General features: G+C 34.4%; 1 protein-coding gene across 2 annotated transcripts; it reads right to left on the reverse strand.

Moving 5' to 3' along the window:
• Positions 1 to 5,231: 5,231 nt before the first annotated feature.
• Positions 5,232 to 12,688, reverse strand: LOC116030374 (vacuolar protein sorting-associated protein 36). 2 transcript variants are annotated; one of them, XR_004100404.1, is made up of 10 exons: positions 11,951 to 12,688; positions 10,879 to 11,079; positions 10,349 to 10,442; positions 10,023 to 10,080; positions 9,809 to 9,878; positions 8,668 to 8,803; positions 8,175 to 8,259; positions 5,855 to 5,908; positions 5,638 to 5,729; positions 5,232 to 5,523 (listed from the first exon to the last, which is right to left on the reverse strand). XR_004100404.1 is itself a non-coding variant. In XM_031272606.1 (9 exons), exons 1-8 carry the CDS (start codon positions 12,584 to 12,586, stop codon positions 5,857 to 5,859), a joined length of 1,332 nt encoding a protein of 443 aa, XP_031128466.1. In that variant the 5' UTR covers positions 12,587 to 12,688; the 3' UTR covers positions 5,232 to 5,729; positions 5,855 to 5,856. The 2 variants fall into 2 exon arrangements, 1 of the variants encoding a protein (XP_031128466.1); XM_031272606.1 differs by having other exon boundaries at positions 5,232 to 5,729.
• Between the last annotated feature and the right edge of the window lie 3,723 nt (positions 12,689 to 16,411).

Below are 16,411 nucleotides of genomic sequence, written 5' to 3' on the forward strand. Positions count from 1 at the left end.
TCTGTATCCATGTAATTTTTTGAATTCTACATGTATTCCCAAATATTATTCCTTGATGTGGCGTGTGACGGGCTCTGATAAATTATTTTTTCATGTGGGTCTCAATACAAGTGTCAACATCAAGATTTTGTATGGGAGTAAAAGTTGGAAGTATAAAGTGAGAGCACATCTAGGAAGTATAAAGTTGAACTTGATAGCAACTTCAATGGCTAAAGTGAAGTAAATTGCTGTCAAACGTTATTGTGCTCAAATTTTATGGACTAAGCAGTCTTTATTGGACTATGAAATTGTAGCTAAGGAGATCAACATCATGTATGGCAACACAAGTGCCATAGCCATAACTCAAAATCATGTCTTGCACTCAATGATGAAACATATTGATGTCCGCCATCACTCCATAAGAGATCATGGGGAGAAAAAGAATGTTAAGATTGAATATGTCAACACGGAGAAACAGCTTGCAGACATCTTAACAAAGCCCTTATGTGAGTCGAGACTTAAAACTAAAAATCGAGCTACGTATAATCAATATGAGGTAAAAAAAAATTGAAAATAATATGAGGCAATTTTGAATGTCGTTTTGGATCAAGGTCCATAATGCAGGGTGGATCTTGATCCATGGTATAACAATTGCCTAGTTAATAGTGGAAGCAGTTTTAATGATTTTTATGCACAATCCATAATAAACTTGCCATCATGCACCGTCATTAAAACAATTTTCTATCAGAACGTCTCACGAATCTTTATTTGTAAAACAGATCGTGTTTTTTATAAATATTACAATATCCCTCATAAATATTATGGAGTACAATTTGTCTCATAAGTAATTTTTCAACTCCTAATATTACAATTTGCCAAGGACCTTGTAGTCCAGTGGCATCAAACCCTTCCCTTTATACGGGAGGTGGTGGGTTCGAGCCTCAGTGGGGGCAATGCTGACTCTTGTGCTTCAATAGGTTGAGAAAAGTAGTTATGAACAGATACTGCATTGTAATAGAGTTAGTAGTATTCAAAAAAAAAAAAACTCCTAATATTACATTTTGATTTAAAAATATTATATATATATATATATATATATATATATATATATATATATGATCATGTAAATATGTACGGTACGCTATGTATATGTAAAATGTATGGAAATAGAGAGAAAAATCAAGGAAATTGGCTCAAGAAGCTTTTCTTATTCATTCTTTAGAGAAGTTGTAGAGAGTAGAAGAGAAGTCTCCATCTTAGAGAGACACCAGAGAAAAGAACCCCTTAATTGAAGGACTAATGTCCTTTATATAGGCCTAAGAGCTGACCCGATGACTTTGACTTTGATCAAAACCGTTTGACCTCGACTCGACTACAAAAATGGGAGCGTGGACATATAGGGAGGTCAAAATTGGGAAATATTCTCTATCAAGTAGCCCCATGTCCGTGCTCCTGACGTCGAGCTAATGAGGAAGGATACGGGCTGGAAAATCTTACTATATAGTCCGCGACTTACGCTGGTTGCCTTGTTAAAAACCTTAGACTAAGAAAAAACCCAATGGAAAAAATCTTAACCAAGGAAAAAAGAGTACACAACCTTAAGCGCCAATGAGGAAGATTCCGGGTTGGAAAAATTGATTGTATAGTCCGTGACTTGCGCCCGTCTCCTCGTTAAAAATCTTAGACTAAGAAAAAACTCGATTGGAAAAAATCTTAGCTAAGGAAAAAAGAGTACAACCTTAAGCATAGTCTTTTGGACTAGAAGAGTCGCGCGAACTCTCCCGATCTAGTGATCAGATTTCCGATTTGAGAGGTCAAATTTTACTGATCTAATGACCGGATTATTAGTTATGACCAGGAGGTCAAACTAATCATGATTTAGGGATTCAATTTTACCAATCGAGGGACTAGACTTGCCTACGATCTAAAGTTCGAACCTTACCAATCAAAAGATTGGGTTTCACAAATCGGGAGATTGAATTTTTAATGAGATCTAGCGATCAAGTCTTTACCAATCAAGGGATTGGATTTATTCAGGGTCTAAGGACCTCTATTGATCTTACCGATCATAAGTGGGGAACACTTCTCCCAATGCCCTTTACTTAGGCTAATCGACCGTGACTAGTTTGAGCTTGGTCAAACCTTGACCTAAATTACCCGGCTCCAAGATCGTTCTTAGTTGATCGCGCGTGGTTAGTTTTGATTACCACGTTAATCATTATGACGGATTTTTAAAAATCGAAATTATTTGAACGAGACATTTTTTCCCCTTTTATGCTCGGTTTACGAACCGAGAATCCCAAGTGGAGGGACGCTAGGAGACTCGAAAGTCTAATGAGATCGCAAAGGTCAATATGCTCGGGAATTGCATTACGGTCGGGAATTGCTTTAGTGAGCTCCGTAGGTCGAGGGAGTTGCCCTACAATCCTATGTTGCGAGAATCGTCAGCACAAGGGAGTAGATACGATGGTTTCCCGAGCTTGTTTTCAATTTTGACAACGATCGGGAAATGACTCAATCGAGTTCACGGTGCCGATGCATTAGACCATTCTTAGAGTATCAGTGGTCAATTTGCCTAACTTATAGGATAGGACTTTGGGGATTCACGAGGTTTAAACTTACTGATCACGGGATCAGACCTCTAACACGATAGAGGGATTGAATGTTACCGATCAAGCAATCGAATTTTTAACTTGACCAAGCGATCAATCTTTACCAATCTAGAGATTGCATTTACCTGGGGCGAGAAGTCCGACTTGGCGGACGTAATTGCCTACTACGTAGGGCTTACACCGAGATATGGTCTCGGGCTCATCGTGTCGATGGTGGCAATGTTGACCTAATCAGGCTTAAGGCGCCGGTGGTGGTAATGTCGACCTAACCGAACTTACTTGCCCACAACGTAGGGCTTAATGCCGAGAACTGGTCCCGGGCTCATCGTGTCGATAGTGGCAATGCCGACCTAATCGGGCTTAAGCCGCCAATGGTGGTAATGCCGACTTAACCAGACTTACTTGCCTACAACGTAGGGTTTATGTCAATATATGGTCTCGGGCTTACAGGGCCGGTGGTGGCAGTGCCGACCTAATCGGGCCTTGTACACGACTAATCTGCATACATGATTGTGCTACAAATTAAATTACAAAGCAAAGTAATTGAAGGTAACTTCTCCCTCGTCGGTATGGAGACCGTAGTTTTTTCCGACTTTTCGATCGTTTAACGATCGAAAATGGGCACCTTATTCCCAATGCCTTATAACCGGGAAAATAAACGGGCACCTTGCTCCCGAAGTGGGCATTATACACCCAAAGATGGGTCCGAGGACCATAACGGGCACCTTGCTCCCGTGGTGGATATCTTACTCCCAAAGATCGGTCTGAAGACCATAATCGGCACCTTGCTCCCGTGGTGGGCACCTTACTCCCAAAGATCAGTCTGAGGACCATAGCGGACACCTTGCTTCCATGGTAGGCGCCTTACTCCCATAGATCGGTTCGAGAACAGGTAAAAAAATGCCTAGTTCGTAGAGACTTATGCCGAGTTTTAATCCCGGACTTACACCAAATCCACCATGCACAAAGAAAGTTAAAACCATCACTTCTATCCGAAAGTTAATCTGTCATGCCATTTTAACAATTAAAAGTTAAAACCATCGCTTCTATCAGAAATAGTGCTGCCACTTCATCCCATTGCAATTTCCCACGTCAATTTAATTTCCAATATCAGTAAATAGTGCTGCCACTTTTCACACCTAATCTCGCCGCATGCAAGCCAGACACACCACCAGACGAATGCTAGGAGGGGAAAAAAAACTTCAGCTCTTACTTAAACTCCAAAACATGGAAGATACCGGTGGTGGACGACATTGGACCGTCGAACAAGAGAGAGAGAGCAGAGATGGCGATGGCCGACACCGGCGACCTTCGGCGGGTTCTCCTATGGCGTGTCGCGCTGGCGGACGAGCCGGAGATGTCTGGTTTTCTTGACCCGCGGAGGTTTTAATGGAACACACCCTCCTGGCCATGATTAGCCCACCGAGGATGTGATGATGCTTTGAAATCCAAATTCGAGCCTCACAACATGAGGTTTACATGCCAAGTAGACCTTTTGACCCATTTATTCCATTCTTGTCGTTGTCGTTACCGCCGGAGAAACAAGGAATTAAAGGCGAAGAAATTCTTCCTTTCAAATGACCAGAGAAAGTAGATGAGGAACACGGCTTTTTGTTGCATTCCCCGCGGACAGCACCATTTGATCATGTAAATATGTACGGTATGCTATGTATATGTAAAATGTATAGAAATAGAGAGAGAAATCAAGGAAATTGGCACAAGAAGCTTTTCTTATTCATTCTTTAGAGAAGTTCTAGAGAGTAGAAGAGAAGTCTCCATCTCAGAGAGGGAGACTAGAGAAAAGAACCCCTTAATCGAAGGACTAAGGTCCTTTATATAGGCCTAAGAGCTTACCCATTAACTTTGACTTTGATCCGAACTGTTTAACCCCGACTCGTTTATATAGGCTTAAGAGCTGTCCCATTGACTTTGACTTTGACTTTGATCCGAACTCTTTAACCCCGACTCGTTTATATAGGCTTAAGAGCTGTCCCATTGACTTTGACTTTGACTTTGACTTTGATCCGAACCGTTTGACCCCGACTTGACTACAAAACGAGAGCATAGACATATAGGGAGGTCAAAGCCGGGAAATATTCCCTATCAATATATATTATCAAAAGTAGCACATTTTTTCCTCATAATTATTACACTTTCTATAACAATCAATCGTTTTATCTATGATTAGTATTATTTTTTTTTTCTCATAGGTAATTGTTCAACCTTTAAATATTAAGGAGTACATTTTAATTTAAAAGTATTAAATTTTTCTTTAAAAATATTATACTTTCTCTTATAAAGAACAATTTATTCCTAATTAGTATTACATGCATTTATCAACCCGTATCACAAAACACTCACCTGTAATAAACATTATAGTTAATAAATAGTAATGGATTAGGAATAAGAGTAATGGTAAATTATCCTCTTAAATTTATCTTATACTCCGTAATATTTCCTTTATGATGTGATATAATTAGTTTTCTTTTGTATTTAATTTCTTCTCTCAAACTTCACCCATGTGACCAGTTGAGCTGTCGGTTGTATTTAATTTCTAAGTAGACTGAAGATAGTCCGTTCATGACAGTAAAAAATATAAAGAGTTTTACTGCTACATTAAGAGTTAACAACTAAGCGACATTTTTAAGAGGAAAAAAAAACATTTTTATATGAATTTTACACCATCTATGATCATAAAACAGTCATAATCTAAAATTGTAATATGTCTGGGGATGTAATATCACAAATTCACAACTACATTAGCACTCAAACCTCATCTAGAAAGGATAATAAATTTCACAACCAAAGGAAACCACAAAATCATTTTGGAACAAGAACATGCCTCGATTTGAAGCACACGAGAATAGACAAATAGATGGTCTATCCCCATCTCTCTCTCCGTGCTTCATCTCGCTAATTTACATTTAGCAACCTAACACAAATTTCATTATTGTCTGGGATTAGACTTTTTGTGTAGACGAGCATGTAAATATCAATCTCTGTCTACAACACCTATCGCAGAGAAGAGAAGAAAAATCCTCTTTACCTAGTTGTTCTTCTCCCTTTAAACATCTTTCTTGCGTGTTTGGATTTTGTTGCCGAGCAAGAACAGTCTGCCTAAAGTATCATCGTTATCACCTGGAAAATGTACAACATCATGAAAGAAGGCAATAGTCAGAACATCATTCCAGCTAATAACAGTCTGCCTGGAAACAGTACAGCTTCAAAGTATAAAACTGTAAAGAATTAGTACAAAATAATACGTTTAGGCTGAGGCGGAGTCTATCCATTTCGCATAGGTTCCATGATCTTTCACTCTGTAGGATTCACATGAATAACACAACTTAGTTTTTAACTCTGAGGAAAGCTGTGCAATGCAGAATTGCAAAGAGCAGAAGCTAAACAGCATTCATCAGGTAATGTAACTCAAATATGCATACAATTACAAATACAGACTTCAAATCTTGAAGAGCTAATTTAAGGAGCTGTACAAACAAGACATCCCAAAGCAATAGCACAACTTCCATGGAACACATTGACATGAAATTGAAATATTATCAGATAATTTCCTACAATTTTAGTATAAATACAGAACAATCATCGATTCAATTAAAAGCATTCTGATTCACTTAATTCCATAGACCCATATGCAATGGAAAAATAATGCATCCAATTCTGATGCAGAACATCCAATTCTAGTAATGTCATGTCTAGTGGTTCAAGAAAAAGCCTCAGACAGTTAAAGATGGACACACATATCACGAATTCTTTCTCCACTCAGCATAATTATTTCCCAGCGTCTCTTTTCATTTATATAAAATCATAACGAAAGAAACAAAAATGTTCCAATCTCATTCACTCTGGAAAGGGATGACAGGGAAAATTCCATGAGCAGTTAAGTTTCAAGAGAAAATCTATCACTCCTATCAGCCTATCCATTCAAAAAAATGCCTACTGATACAGGGAAAATATCAAAATATTTAAGTTTGCAAATTTCACTAAACTCATGAGCACTGTGAACAAAGGGAGCAAGAAAATTTATTTGCTTTTTTTTTTGGTTATCCAAATTACCTCATTCAGGGGGTGGCAATATGGATTCCCATGGTAAATTAATATAGAAATAATGATTTATTTTTTTTCTAAAGTTCCATCAAATAAATTGATTTATTATGTAAAATCTCATTTTACTATCATACAAAAGAAAATAAAATTATATTATGAGCATAAACTTACCTAGCAAGATGAGCTCTGGAAAGGTATTCATTACACTTGAATGGGATGTTTAACACATTTTAAACTGAAATACTGAATATCCATTGGTAAAATGTTCATTCAGTTTAAAGTAAATATTCAATATCATAATGCTCATTGACACTTTAACTGATTGTTCAATTCCCATTCAATCCAATAATATATCTTGTACTTGGAAATAATTTAATTACTCCATATTAATTACATGTTTGTTATACATTTGAAATCTTAGTAAGTATACCACTAACCACATGGGCATGCAACATTCTTACTGATTTTGTTTCAAAATTATGTCACAGTTGAACAAACAAGTCAATCAGCGCTACCATTAATAAAATTACTAGTAATCTATCAGAAGCTCCCTACAAGTTTCTCTTCAATAGCAAATTATAAGTATAAATCAACATATTCCCTCCATCCCATTAATATTCTCCTATTTGCCATTTTCTTGGTCAATGTGTAAATTTTACTTCAAGTTTTGATACTCTTAAACATGACTAAAAAGCCAATTGAAGCATGACTACTTAGTACCCAAGCCTATGCCTTAAATCTTTTGATTTTATGGCTATACTGGACTAAATTGGCTGCACATTCACTAATTAAATAATCCAAACCTATTATTACAGAAATGGACCTTTCCATACTCGATTTCATGTAATCTTAAAATCAAACTTTGTGGGTTCTATGGTACCAACTATAATAATATGTTCTAACAATCATAAGAAAGAAAAATAAATAAATACATGCACACACACACATAATCTAGAAACCCTGCGTTCTATGGTACCAACTATAATAATATGTTCTAACAATCATAAGAAAGAAAAATAAATAAATACATGCACACACACACATAATCTAGAAACCCTTCGAAAAATAGCAAATTAGCATTTCCTATCAAAGAGAAAATGACATAACAATAGCAAAAAGCATGTTGTCTTGTGCGTTTTCTTTGCATCTGTTAACTTTTACTGAACCCAAACTTCTTCAAGATCTTAAAAATTCACAGTTAGTGGGCAGCATCAGCGATATTTATTCACCATATAACAAATAACATGCATAAGACCACCTCAAGCAAGAAAGCTAATTCAAAATGGTACTCTTAAATTTTACTAAGAAGCCTATTTTCTTGTTGTCCTTAAAAAGAAAATTAATGAATGGACATCCCCAAAAACTTCAACATATTTATGAAGGAAATAACTTGAGGAAGTTTATCAGTGCCCCATAAAAATGCAACAAAAGTGTGAATACCATCATACTAAAAAATAAAGAAGAAAGATAATTTTTATATTCCAATAGTTTGATTTGCTGAAGTGTATTTTTGTTACTTACAAGTATATATCATCAGCATCAATGTCTTGAAACAGATTGATAAAGAACCTAAATCCATCAGGGCTTACATCTCTGCATAACAATCCTGAAAACAGTATAAAGTTGCACTGTTAATTGCCTGTGTATATAAACTGATTTTTGGACTTTGATTGTGTTTCCATAAAAAAAAATTTTAAAACAAAACCCTAATCTTGCCGACTAAAAGCATTTGTTCTCTTATTGTTTTTCTTTTGATACAGCAAAGGAAGGACGGTAAATAAAATGTATTCTTAGTAAATTCCTTGTAAAGCTTACAGAATAAAAATGCATGTGCAATATTATTTGGAAGTCTTGGAACACTAGAAATATATATTATAAAAAAAAAAATACATGCTCATTGGTAAAAAATTAACTACCATATCTTACAGGCATTGTAGCCTGATAACAATCCATCAATGACTAATAACACATTATGCACAGCAATGGCATTGCAAATGATTTGGCAAAGAAATACCTTTCCCCTCAGCAGCAAGAAGATGCTCCTTGGCCATAGCTGGAGCAACCCCAAGAGTCATTGCAGCATCACTAGCACTGATCCCAGCTCGTAAAGCATCAGCTTTAGTCACCAAGGATTTAATCCTAGCAAATACCTGGATGTAGTAGTACAAATTGATTGATAAAAGAAAGCAAGTAAATCATATGTTTCAGTTTCAAGTAATTGAAAAAATTCAATTACTTTGCAAACCATGTGAACATCATTAATCAATACCAGCATGCTAGAATGCCAAAGCCTTCTAGGAAAAGATCAAGCTTGTTACACTTAAAACAGCATCTCATCATTCAAGAATGCAACACATATTTTTGCCCTAGCTTACTCAACCATGGGCTTGTACCTACATTCCCACTGAAAAGGGAAAGTAGTAGTGAAAGAACAAAAAACTGAACACTTGAGCAACAATGCAACATTGTGCATTTTGTGTCCACAGCAGTTCCCCATCGCAGTGAAAATGTTAACAATGAACTTCTTTCAGCCTAGTTTTAGATTATTTAGTTCTTCTGTGGATATTTTGCTCTGCCGAAGACCTAATGAACAACAGCAGAGCTTTGAGTTGGGCAGAATTGGAGGAAACATTAAAACATCATCCAGGCAATTGCAAAATTGTCCCCAACCAGTATGGGGTAGATTTCACAAAAGAGTTTTACTTCTTTAATTCAAATGATGCGCTATTTCATCATTTCCATATTTTTCCAAAATTTGAGAACATAGAAATTAATTTTGTTTTTTTTTTTTTTGGAATCAAACATAACTAGGGTTCCAGGAAGTAAAACAGTAGGGGAAATCCAATGTCTTGGCATGCTGTCCTAGCAAACATTCATCCATCTAGCATCAAGTTGTCTTGACTATGTGTCCAGTTGCATGTCTTGCATCATAAATGTTATAACATCAAATACGCCTAGCACTCATGGATTGAAGACCCTACTTGTCTATTCATATTAAGAAACTGAAGTTAAATGATGGTTAAAGTGATTTGTATAGAAAAGAAGATACTATGATGACAAATTATAACTGAAATAAAGGGAGCCTTATTCGCACAGTACTTTCACCAGATAGGGTAGCATCAACATAACATCATTTGTGGTATAATAGAAATTACCTCATTGTCACTTTGGCTCTTGTTTTGGATGACCACAACACCACTATCAAACTTGCGAAGCATCACAGGACTGTTACAAATATGAAATATATACTTTTACTTTTCTCTTATGTTAATTTTGTTAAATGAAAGATTGACATATGCAGAAAATAAAATATGCAAGAGAATAGAAAGTGAGAAACACATGTAGTTTTGAAGAAAATGTAAGACCTACACATCAAACTTCTCCCATAGAGAACATGCACGCATCAAGTCATCAGGGGATATCAATTCTGCAAAGTTTTAAAATAATAATAATAATTGAAAAAGAGGGAACAATTATACAAAATGCATCAAATCATCAGGGGATATCAATTCTGTAAAAAGATAGAACAATTATAAAAATTATTTTAAAATTGAGAAAGGGTTCAACACTTCAACATGAAACTTGAATAACTTTTTTAAAAAATAAAAATAAAAAAGTGAAAACAATATACTTCTATAAAGAAGGTTCATGATAATGGTGGATATATGTTTTGCGCATGTGCGCACAGAGATTACCTGTTCCACGGGCGCGATTGAATAGGCAATAAGCATCAATGAGATTAATCATTCCTCCTGCCCTATCAAGGGGAATCCTGATAAAATCTGCCAACTAAAACCGCACATAAGTGGGTATGTTGCAATACTTCTACAGTTCTACGCAGACATTTGATAACAGAAAGATAAAGCAGTGGAAATTAAAATATTCCACATTGTGCAACATCAATCCTTAAATCTATGTCCTGATCACCACACACAAAAAAGGAGAAGATAAGGAAAAATAACACATTTGCTCTTGATGAAGCCAATAGTAAAGCATCCAGGATTTGGTCTGTGATTAAAAAATTTTACTTTCCTAAAAATATGACACTACCCATTAACTAATTTTTCAAATGTAGCAAATTCAAGTTACCAATACAAGTTATTCACAACTTGATTTCTTCTACAACCATCAAACTCCATTTCAAGATTATACAATATCTCTATCTTAATCACCTGTAATTACAATTGCACCAAATAATAGCACAGACAACGCCAAGAGGAGATACCTGTCGAGATAATTGTTGATGATACAAGGCACCTGCAGACTCTTTGGTAACTGGAGATGCTATACCAACACTTAGTAACCAATCTTGCATCTCTTCCTTTGTACCCAAATCCTCATCATTTGTGCCTGTGTGAGAGCTCGAACTGGAAAGAAGTTTCAATCTCATCTTCTCAGCTAGCATCACCATCTCTTTAGCCTTACTCTGTGAAACAATTCATAATTGTTATTTAGCTTTACCTGAGTACTTAGATAATCACAGTTATCTTACAAATAAATGTACCTTTAATATTATTATTGCCGAACCTTTTAGATAAGGCAGTAAATAAGTAGATCTAAAGCCAACCAAGTACCATTAACAAAATAATCCAGAAAAGTCAGATTATAGCCTGCTAATATTCAGAACTACACAACTGTAGCTATTTTTTACTCAGACTCCTCAAGCATCGACCTCAGAGAAACTCTGATTAAACTACCTGCCTAGGATTCAATGATAGTAAAGAAATATTTATACCTACTAAAAAATATTTGTAAAAAATATTGCAAAAGCACCTCAATTATATTGGCAAAGATAACTTAATGCAGGGACAATAACTCCTCAGTAGTGAGAAGCCCAAAAATTGTACAACTGAAGGAAAGGTGAGATGATCGTCTAGGATGTGAAGCAGAGTGTGGATGAGTCAATAAATAGTCCTAGAAAATGGAAATGGGTGGCAAGGTTTAAAAGGTATATTTGGCTACCATATACTCGAGCAAGAAATGGAGAATCAAGGGCATCAGCTGGACTTTAGAACAAACAAAGGTGGCCATCAGCACATTTGAACATCTAAATAACCTCAATGGCATTGTGCTTACTTAAAAGTAAATAGACTTTTAAAACAAAAGCATAATTCTTTTCACATTTGAAAATAACTGAAGAGTAAATGGATTTTACTTAACTTTCTCCCCCTCTCTCCAAATCTAATGACAACTAGTGAATGCATTTTTCATTTACCTTGTAGAATTAGACACATACATAAATTATTCGCATTGTACAATGCATACACATACATAAGCACAAAACAAAACTTGCTTACCATGAGGGCATTCAAATCCTGAAAAGCATCTTGCAAGCTCTTATCAGTGTTTTCCCACATTTCCTGCTCTTTCCTCAGTATCCCAGCTACGCCAACCACCGGCATCCTCACAGCTAGGCTGCCCCCGCCCGAACTGGACACTGAGCCAGAACTACTTGGATCATCCGATCCGGATTTTGATTTTGCAGCTTCCTCCCAAGCCCTCCCTCTCCAGGCCTCCCAAAACTTCTCCAAAAACGAATCCACATCCGACTTGCCCCGAATGATCAGAGTTATGACCACCGATTTCGAACCTCTCTCCTCGATTCGACCTTGCGGGTCGGCTGAGGCCTGGAAACGGATTCGAGGACTAGCAAACATAGCCTTGATGGATTTTTTCGCAGAGAATATGTGTGTTACGGAAGCAAGGGGGATGAAGACGGCGGCACCAGTGGAGGCGGGAATGGTGGAATCGGGAAGCCAGAGTAGGCGGTGAGTGGTGAGAATGAGAAGGCCAGACCTGAGGTGGGGGAAGCTGGGATTTTCTTCCGATAGGAGGTCTACCATGGAGAGGAGTGAGCACTCAACTTCACCGGGGTGTAGCACTGGCCGGCCACTTCCGGTGATTTGGGCCGGCGGCAGCCAATTTCCGGCCATAACGTTGCTGCTGAGAAAATGATCGGAGCAGCGGAAGTCAACAACTGGAATTTTTCAGGACTAAAACATGACGACAGATGAGGGGATAGGGGATAGTGATACAGTGAGTCTATTTCCCCAAATTTTCCCCTTAATTATTCCAAGTTGTTAATTTTAAGTAATCTTTATTTTTTGGGAAAATATAAAAATAGGTCACTGAACTATTTTGAGATAGCAATTAAGCCACTGAACTTAAATAAGTTTTAAATTTATCCTTGAACTTGAAAAAAATAGCAATTAATATTTTTAACAGATTAACAAGTTTGTAATTAGGATACCATGTGTATTTTCTATTTTATATTTTATTATTATTATTATTATTATCCTACTAAGCATTATTATCCTACTAAGCAATTAGCATTTCCCCTATTAAGGTGTTGATTGGTAGTTAAATTTATTTACGGAGTACTGTATTAGTTATGGTAGTTAAATTTATTTACGGAGTACTGTATTAGTTATGCTTAATTTGTTTGTTTTTTTTAGGGTCAAATGCTTAGTAGGATAATAATAATAATAATAATAATAATAATAAATATAAAATAAAAATTACATATGACATTCTAATCAACACAAACTTGTTATAAACATGCTAAACATGTTAATTGCTCTTTTTTTCCAGGTTTAGGGATGAATTTGGAGCTTATTCGAGTTCAATAGCTTAGGCTATGTAACCTATGTTTGGCAAACCTAGCTGAAAATGTAGCTGAAAGCTGAAAAGTAGGTGATAAGCTAGGAGTTGAAATCTGAAGAGTTGTTAAAATAGCTGTTATGTTTAAAAATGTTTTGTAAAATTAGCTTTTTTAATAAGTTGATAAATATAAAAAGACTAAAAATGACATCTTCATAAAATTTAAATAGTTTTGAATTTAAATAGGTTTGTTTACATATTAAAATATAAAATAATGAAACCAATATATATTTTAATAAAATATAAAGTAAGAACATATATTTGAAAATATATAAAGTAAAACAAAATATTTATAGTTCATAAAATTATTTCATATAAAAATTAATGTTCAAACACACAAATGTCAAGTTGAAATTACAACAAAACATATTGAAGAAAAAAATGTCAAAATAATTTTAATTGAAGGGGATAAAAGATGTCATTTATTTAAAATAATAAGAATGAAGATAGAAAAAAATTAAGAAGCTACTAGCTTATTTTTTAAAAGCTACTTAAAATAGCTTTTCAAAATAAGCTCTTATTTTAAGCTACTGACTTATTTTGAGAACATTATCAAACAGCGCTTATAGTTTATTAATAGCTTAAAATAAGCTATAAGTTCTGTCAAACAGAGCCTTAATTGTTATTTCCCAAATAGTTCAGTGACATATTTGTAGCATTAATTGTTATTCCCCAAATAGTTCAGTGACATATTTGTAGCATTAATCGTTATTCCACAAATAGTTCAGTGACATATTTGTAGCATTAATCGTTATTCCCCAAATAGTTTAGTGACATATTTGTACCTTTTTCTTTATTTTGTTAGTACTACTCTCAGCTAACATGTAGTATCTTTAATATGGAGTAATTATTTTCTCAACCTACTAAAAACAAAGAGTCAATATCGTACAGACTTAAACCGCCTGAATACTCTCTCAATTTTTATTTCCACACACAAAATCTTGATGTAAACATTTGTATTTGAGACCCAAATGAAAATTTTAGTTTATCGGTATCAGCCACATCACGGAGTAAAATTTAGGAAGTAAGATTTGAGAGTACATGTAATAGAACTCTCTCCCAAACTTCAAAAAAAAAAATAATAATAATAACTCCCTCCCATATGAGAAAGTCACTTCGTGCCAATAGATTATTATTATTATTATTAGAGTTAATTCTATTTTTGTCTTCAATTTATAGGAGACAATTTATTTTAGTCCTTTTTTTTTTGAATATCTAGTTTTGATCTTAATATTATTGTGGCATAACCATTTTTTGTCATCTATCAACAAAACAGTTTAAATTTTGTTGAATACAAGGAAATTTCGGACTTTAATTACGGATTTTCAAAAAAAAACATAAAAATATAGTAGGTTAACCTATTTTGTATATATATAAAAAAAGATCAAAATGTCCATGTATTTAACGACATTTCAATATTTTTTTTTGACGGAAGACCAAAAATAATCATGCCACAATAATATTAAAATCAAATAAAGATGTTTTAATTAGATAGGATAGTGGATACCCTAAAGTAGATTGAATAGCTTTATTAAACACTTTCAATTCAATTGAATAGCTTGTAACCAGCAACAGCGATTGCAATTAATTTATCAAGTAGTTATGTCAAAACACCTAATTCGGGAGCCATGCTTTTACTGGAAGTCACAAAACAATTTTATATTTCTTAAAACAGTAATCCCCGTATAATGTACTAATGTAGTGCGCTATAATTATCGACGGTCTAATAGCAAACCCTATAGCTTCACAATCAACTAACATAATACACCGTGTGTCAAGTAGCTAGCTTGTACCTCAATAACATCTCTTTGACTCTCTCACATAAGAAGTTACAGGTTCAAACTTTAGTAGGAGTATTGATTATTTGTACTTCAATAGGTTGAGAAAGTATGTATAGACATATACTATATTATAATAGAGTCAATAGTACTTGAGAAACAAAACATATTACACACCTCAGACAAAATTTTTAATTCAAATTTTCATAATATTAAGTTTAGTATTAGTATACAAAAGTTATATATTTAGAAACGACATTAAAAGTACTATTAAATATTTAAAAATTCAAATTTAAAAATTATTAAAGAAAATAAACAATAAAGAAAGAGTTAATTTGACCAATAATAGTAAATAAAATAGGTAAAATGAAAAATAATGAGTATAAAAGAGTAACTTTATCATTTTTCAATAATATTTAGAAGTGACATTAAAAATATTATTAAATATAAAAAAAATTAAATTTAAAAATTATTTTAAAAGAAATAATAAAGAAAGAGTTAATATGACCAATAATAGTGAAAAATGAAAAATTAGGAGTATAAAAGAGTAACTTTATCATTTTTCAATAATATCTGGTTGGCACTTGGCATGCCTTGCATTTAAAAATAAAATAAAATAAAAAAGGGAAAAAAAAAGTTCTTGATTTGCCTTCATCAAAAAGAAATACTCAACTCCCTACATCCCCAAGCAACTCCATATATAGCACAATGAAGAGGCAAGGAAATTGGAATAATCTCCTCAATAAGAAAACATTTTTAATTTAAAAAGGAAAAAGTACTATTTTGGTCCCTCAATTATTTTTCAATTGTCAATATAAACCATAGTTTTAAATTTCAACTGATTTGATCCTCAAAGTGTTTAAAATTTCATCAATTAAACCCTTCAATGATCAAATTGATGAAATTTAAAAAATGGAGAAATCATTATTTTAGTCCATCAGAAGGGTTTAATTGACGAAATTTTAAACAATTCGAGGATCACATTAGTTAAAATTAAAAATTAAGGACTACATTAACAGTTGGGAAAGGACCAAAATGATAACTTTTCCAATTTAAAAATCTAAAGAAAACTTCTATCTCTTTCTCAAAGTCTTGCATAGTTGCATTCATGCACACGTAATTGCATGTATATAAATGGAATCCACACAGCCACTGTCGGCAGAGAATGTAGGCAGCAGCCACACACAAAGTTTGGCAAGCTACAATATTTAAATGGAGTTAGGAATGTTAGGCACCTACAAAGTTTGAACAAAAGTATTTATTGTTTGGTCCCTACATTTTAGGCTAACTACAAAATGACCCCAAATCTACAACTATAAA

This window comes from Ipomoea triloba, chromosome 9 (genome assembly GCF_003576645.1).
Source record: "Ipomoea triloba cultivar NCNSP0323 chromosome 9, ASM357664v1".
Classification (NCBI taxonomy): domain Eukaryota; kingdom Viridiplantae; phylum Streptophyta; class Magnoliopsida; order Solanales; family Convolvulaceae; genus Ipomoea; species Ipomoea triloba.

What these genes read in the sequence shown, in the direction of transcription:
- LOC116030374 (XM_031272606.1), bottom strand. Translation starts at nt 12,586, where the DNA reads ATGGCCGGAAATTGGCTGCCGCCGGCCCAAATCACCGGAAGTGGCCGG. An exon ending in CAATCGCGCCCGTGGAACAG is followed by an intron (nt 10,081 to 10,348) that starts GTAATCTCTGTG and finishes AAAACTTTGCAG; the next exon opens with AATTGATATCCCCTGATGAC. An exon ending in CTATGGGAGAAGTTTGATGT is followed by an intron (nt 9,879 to 10,022) that starts GTAGGTCTTACA and finishes TATTTGTAACAG; the next exon opens with TCCTGTGATGCTTCGCAAGT.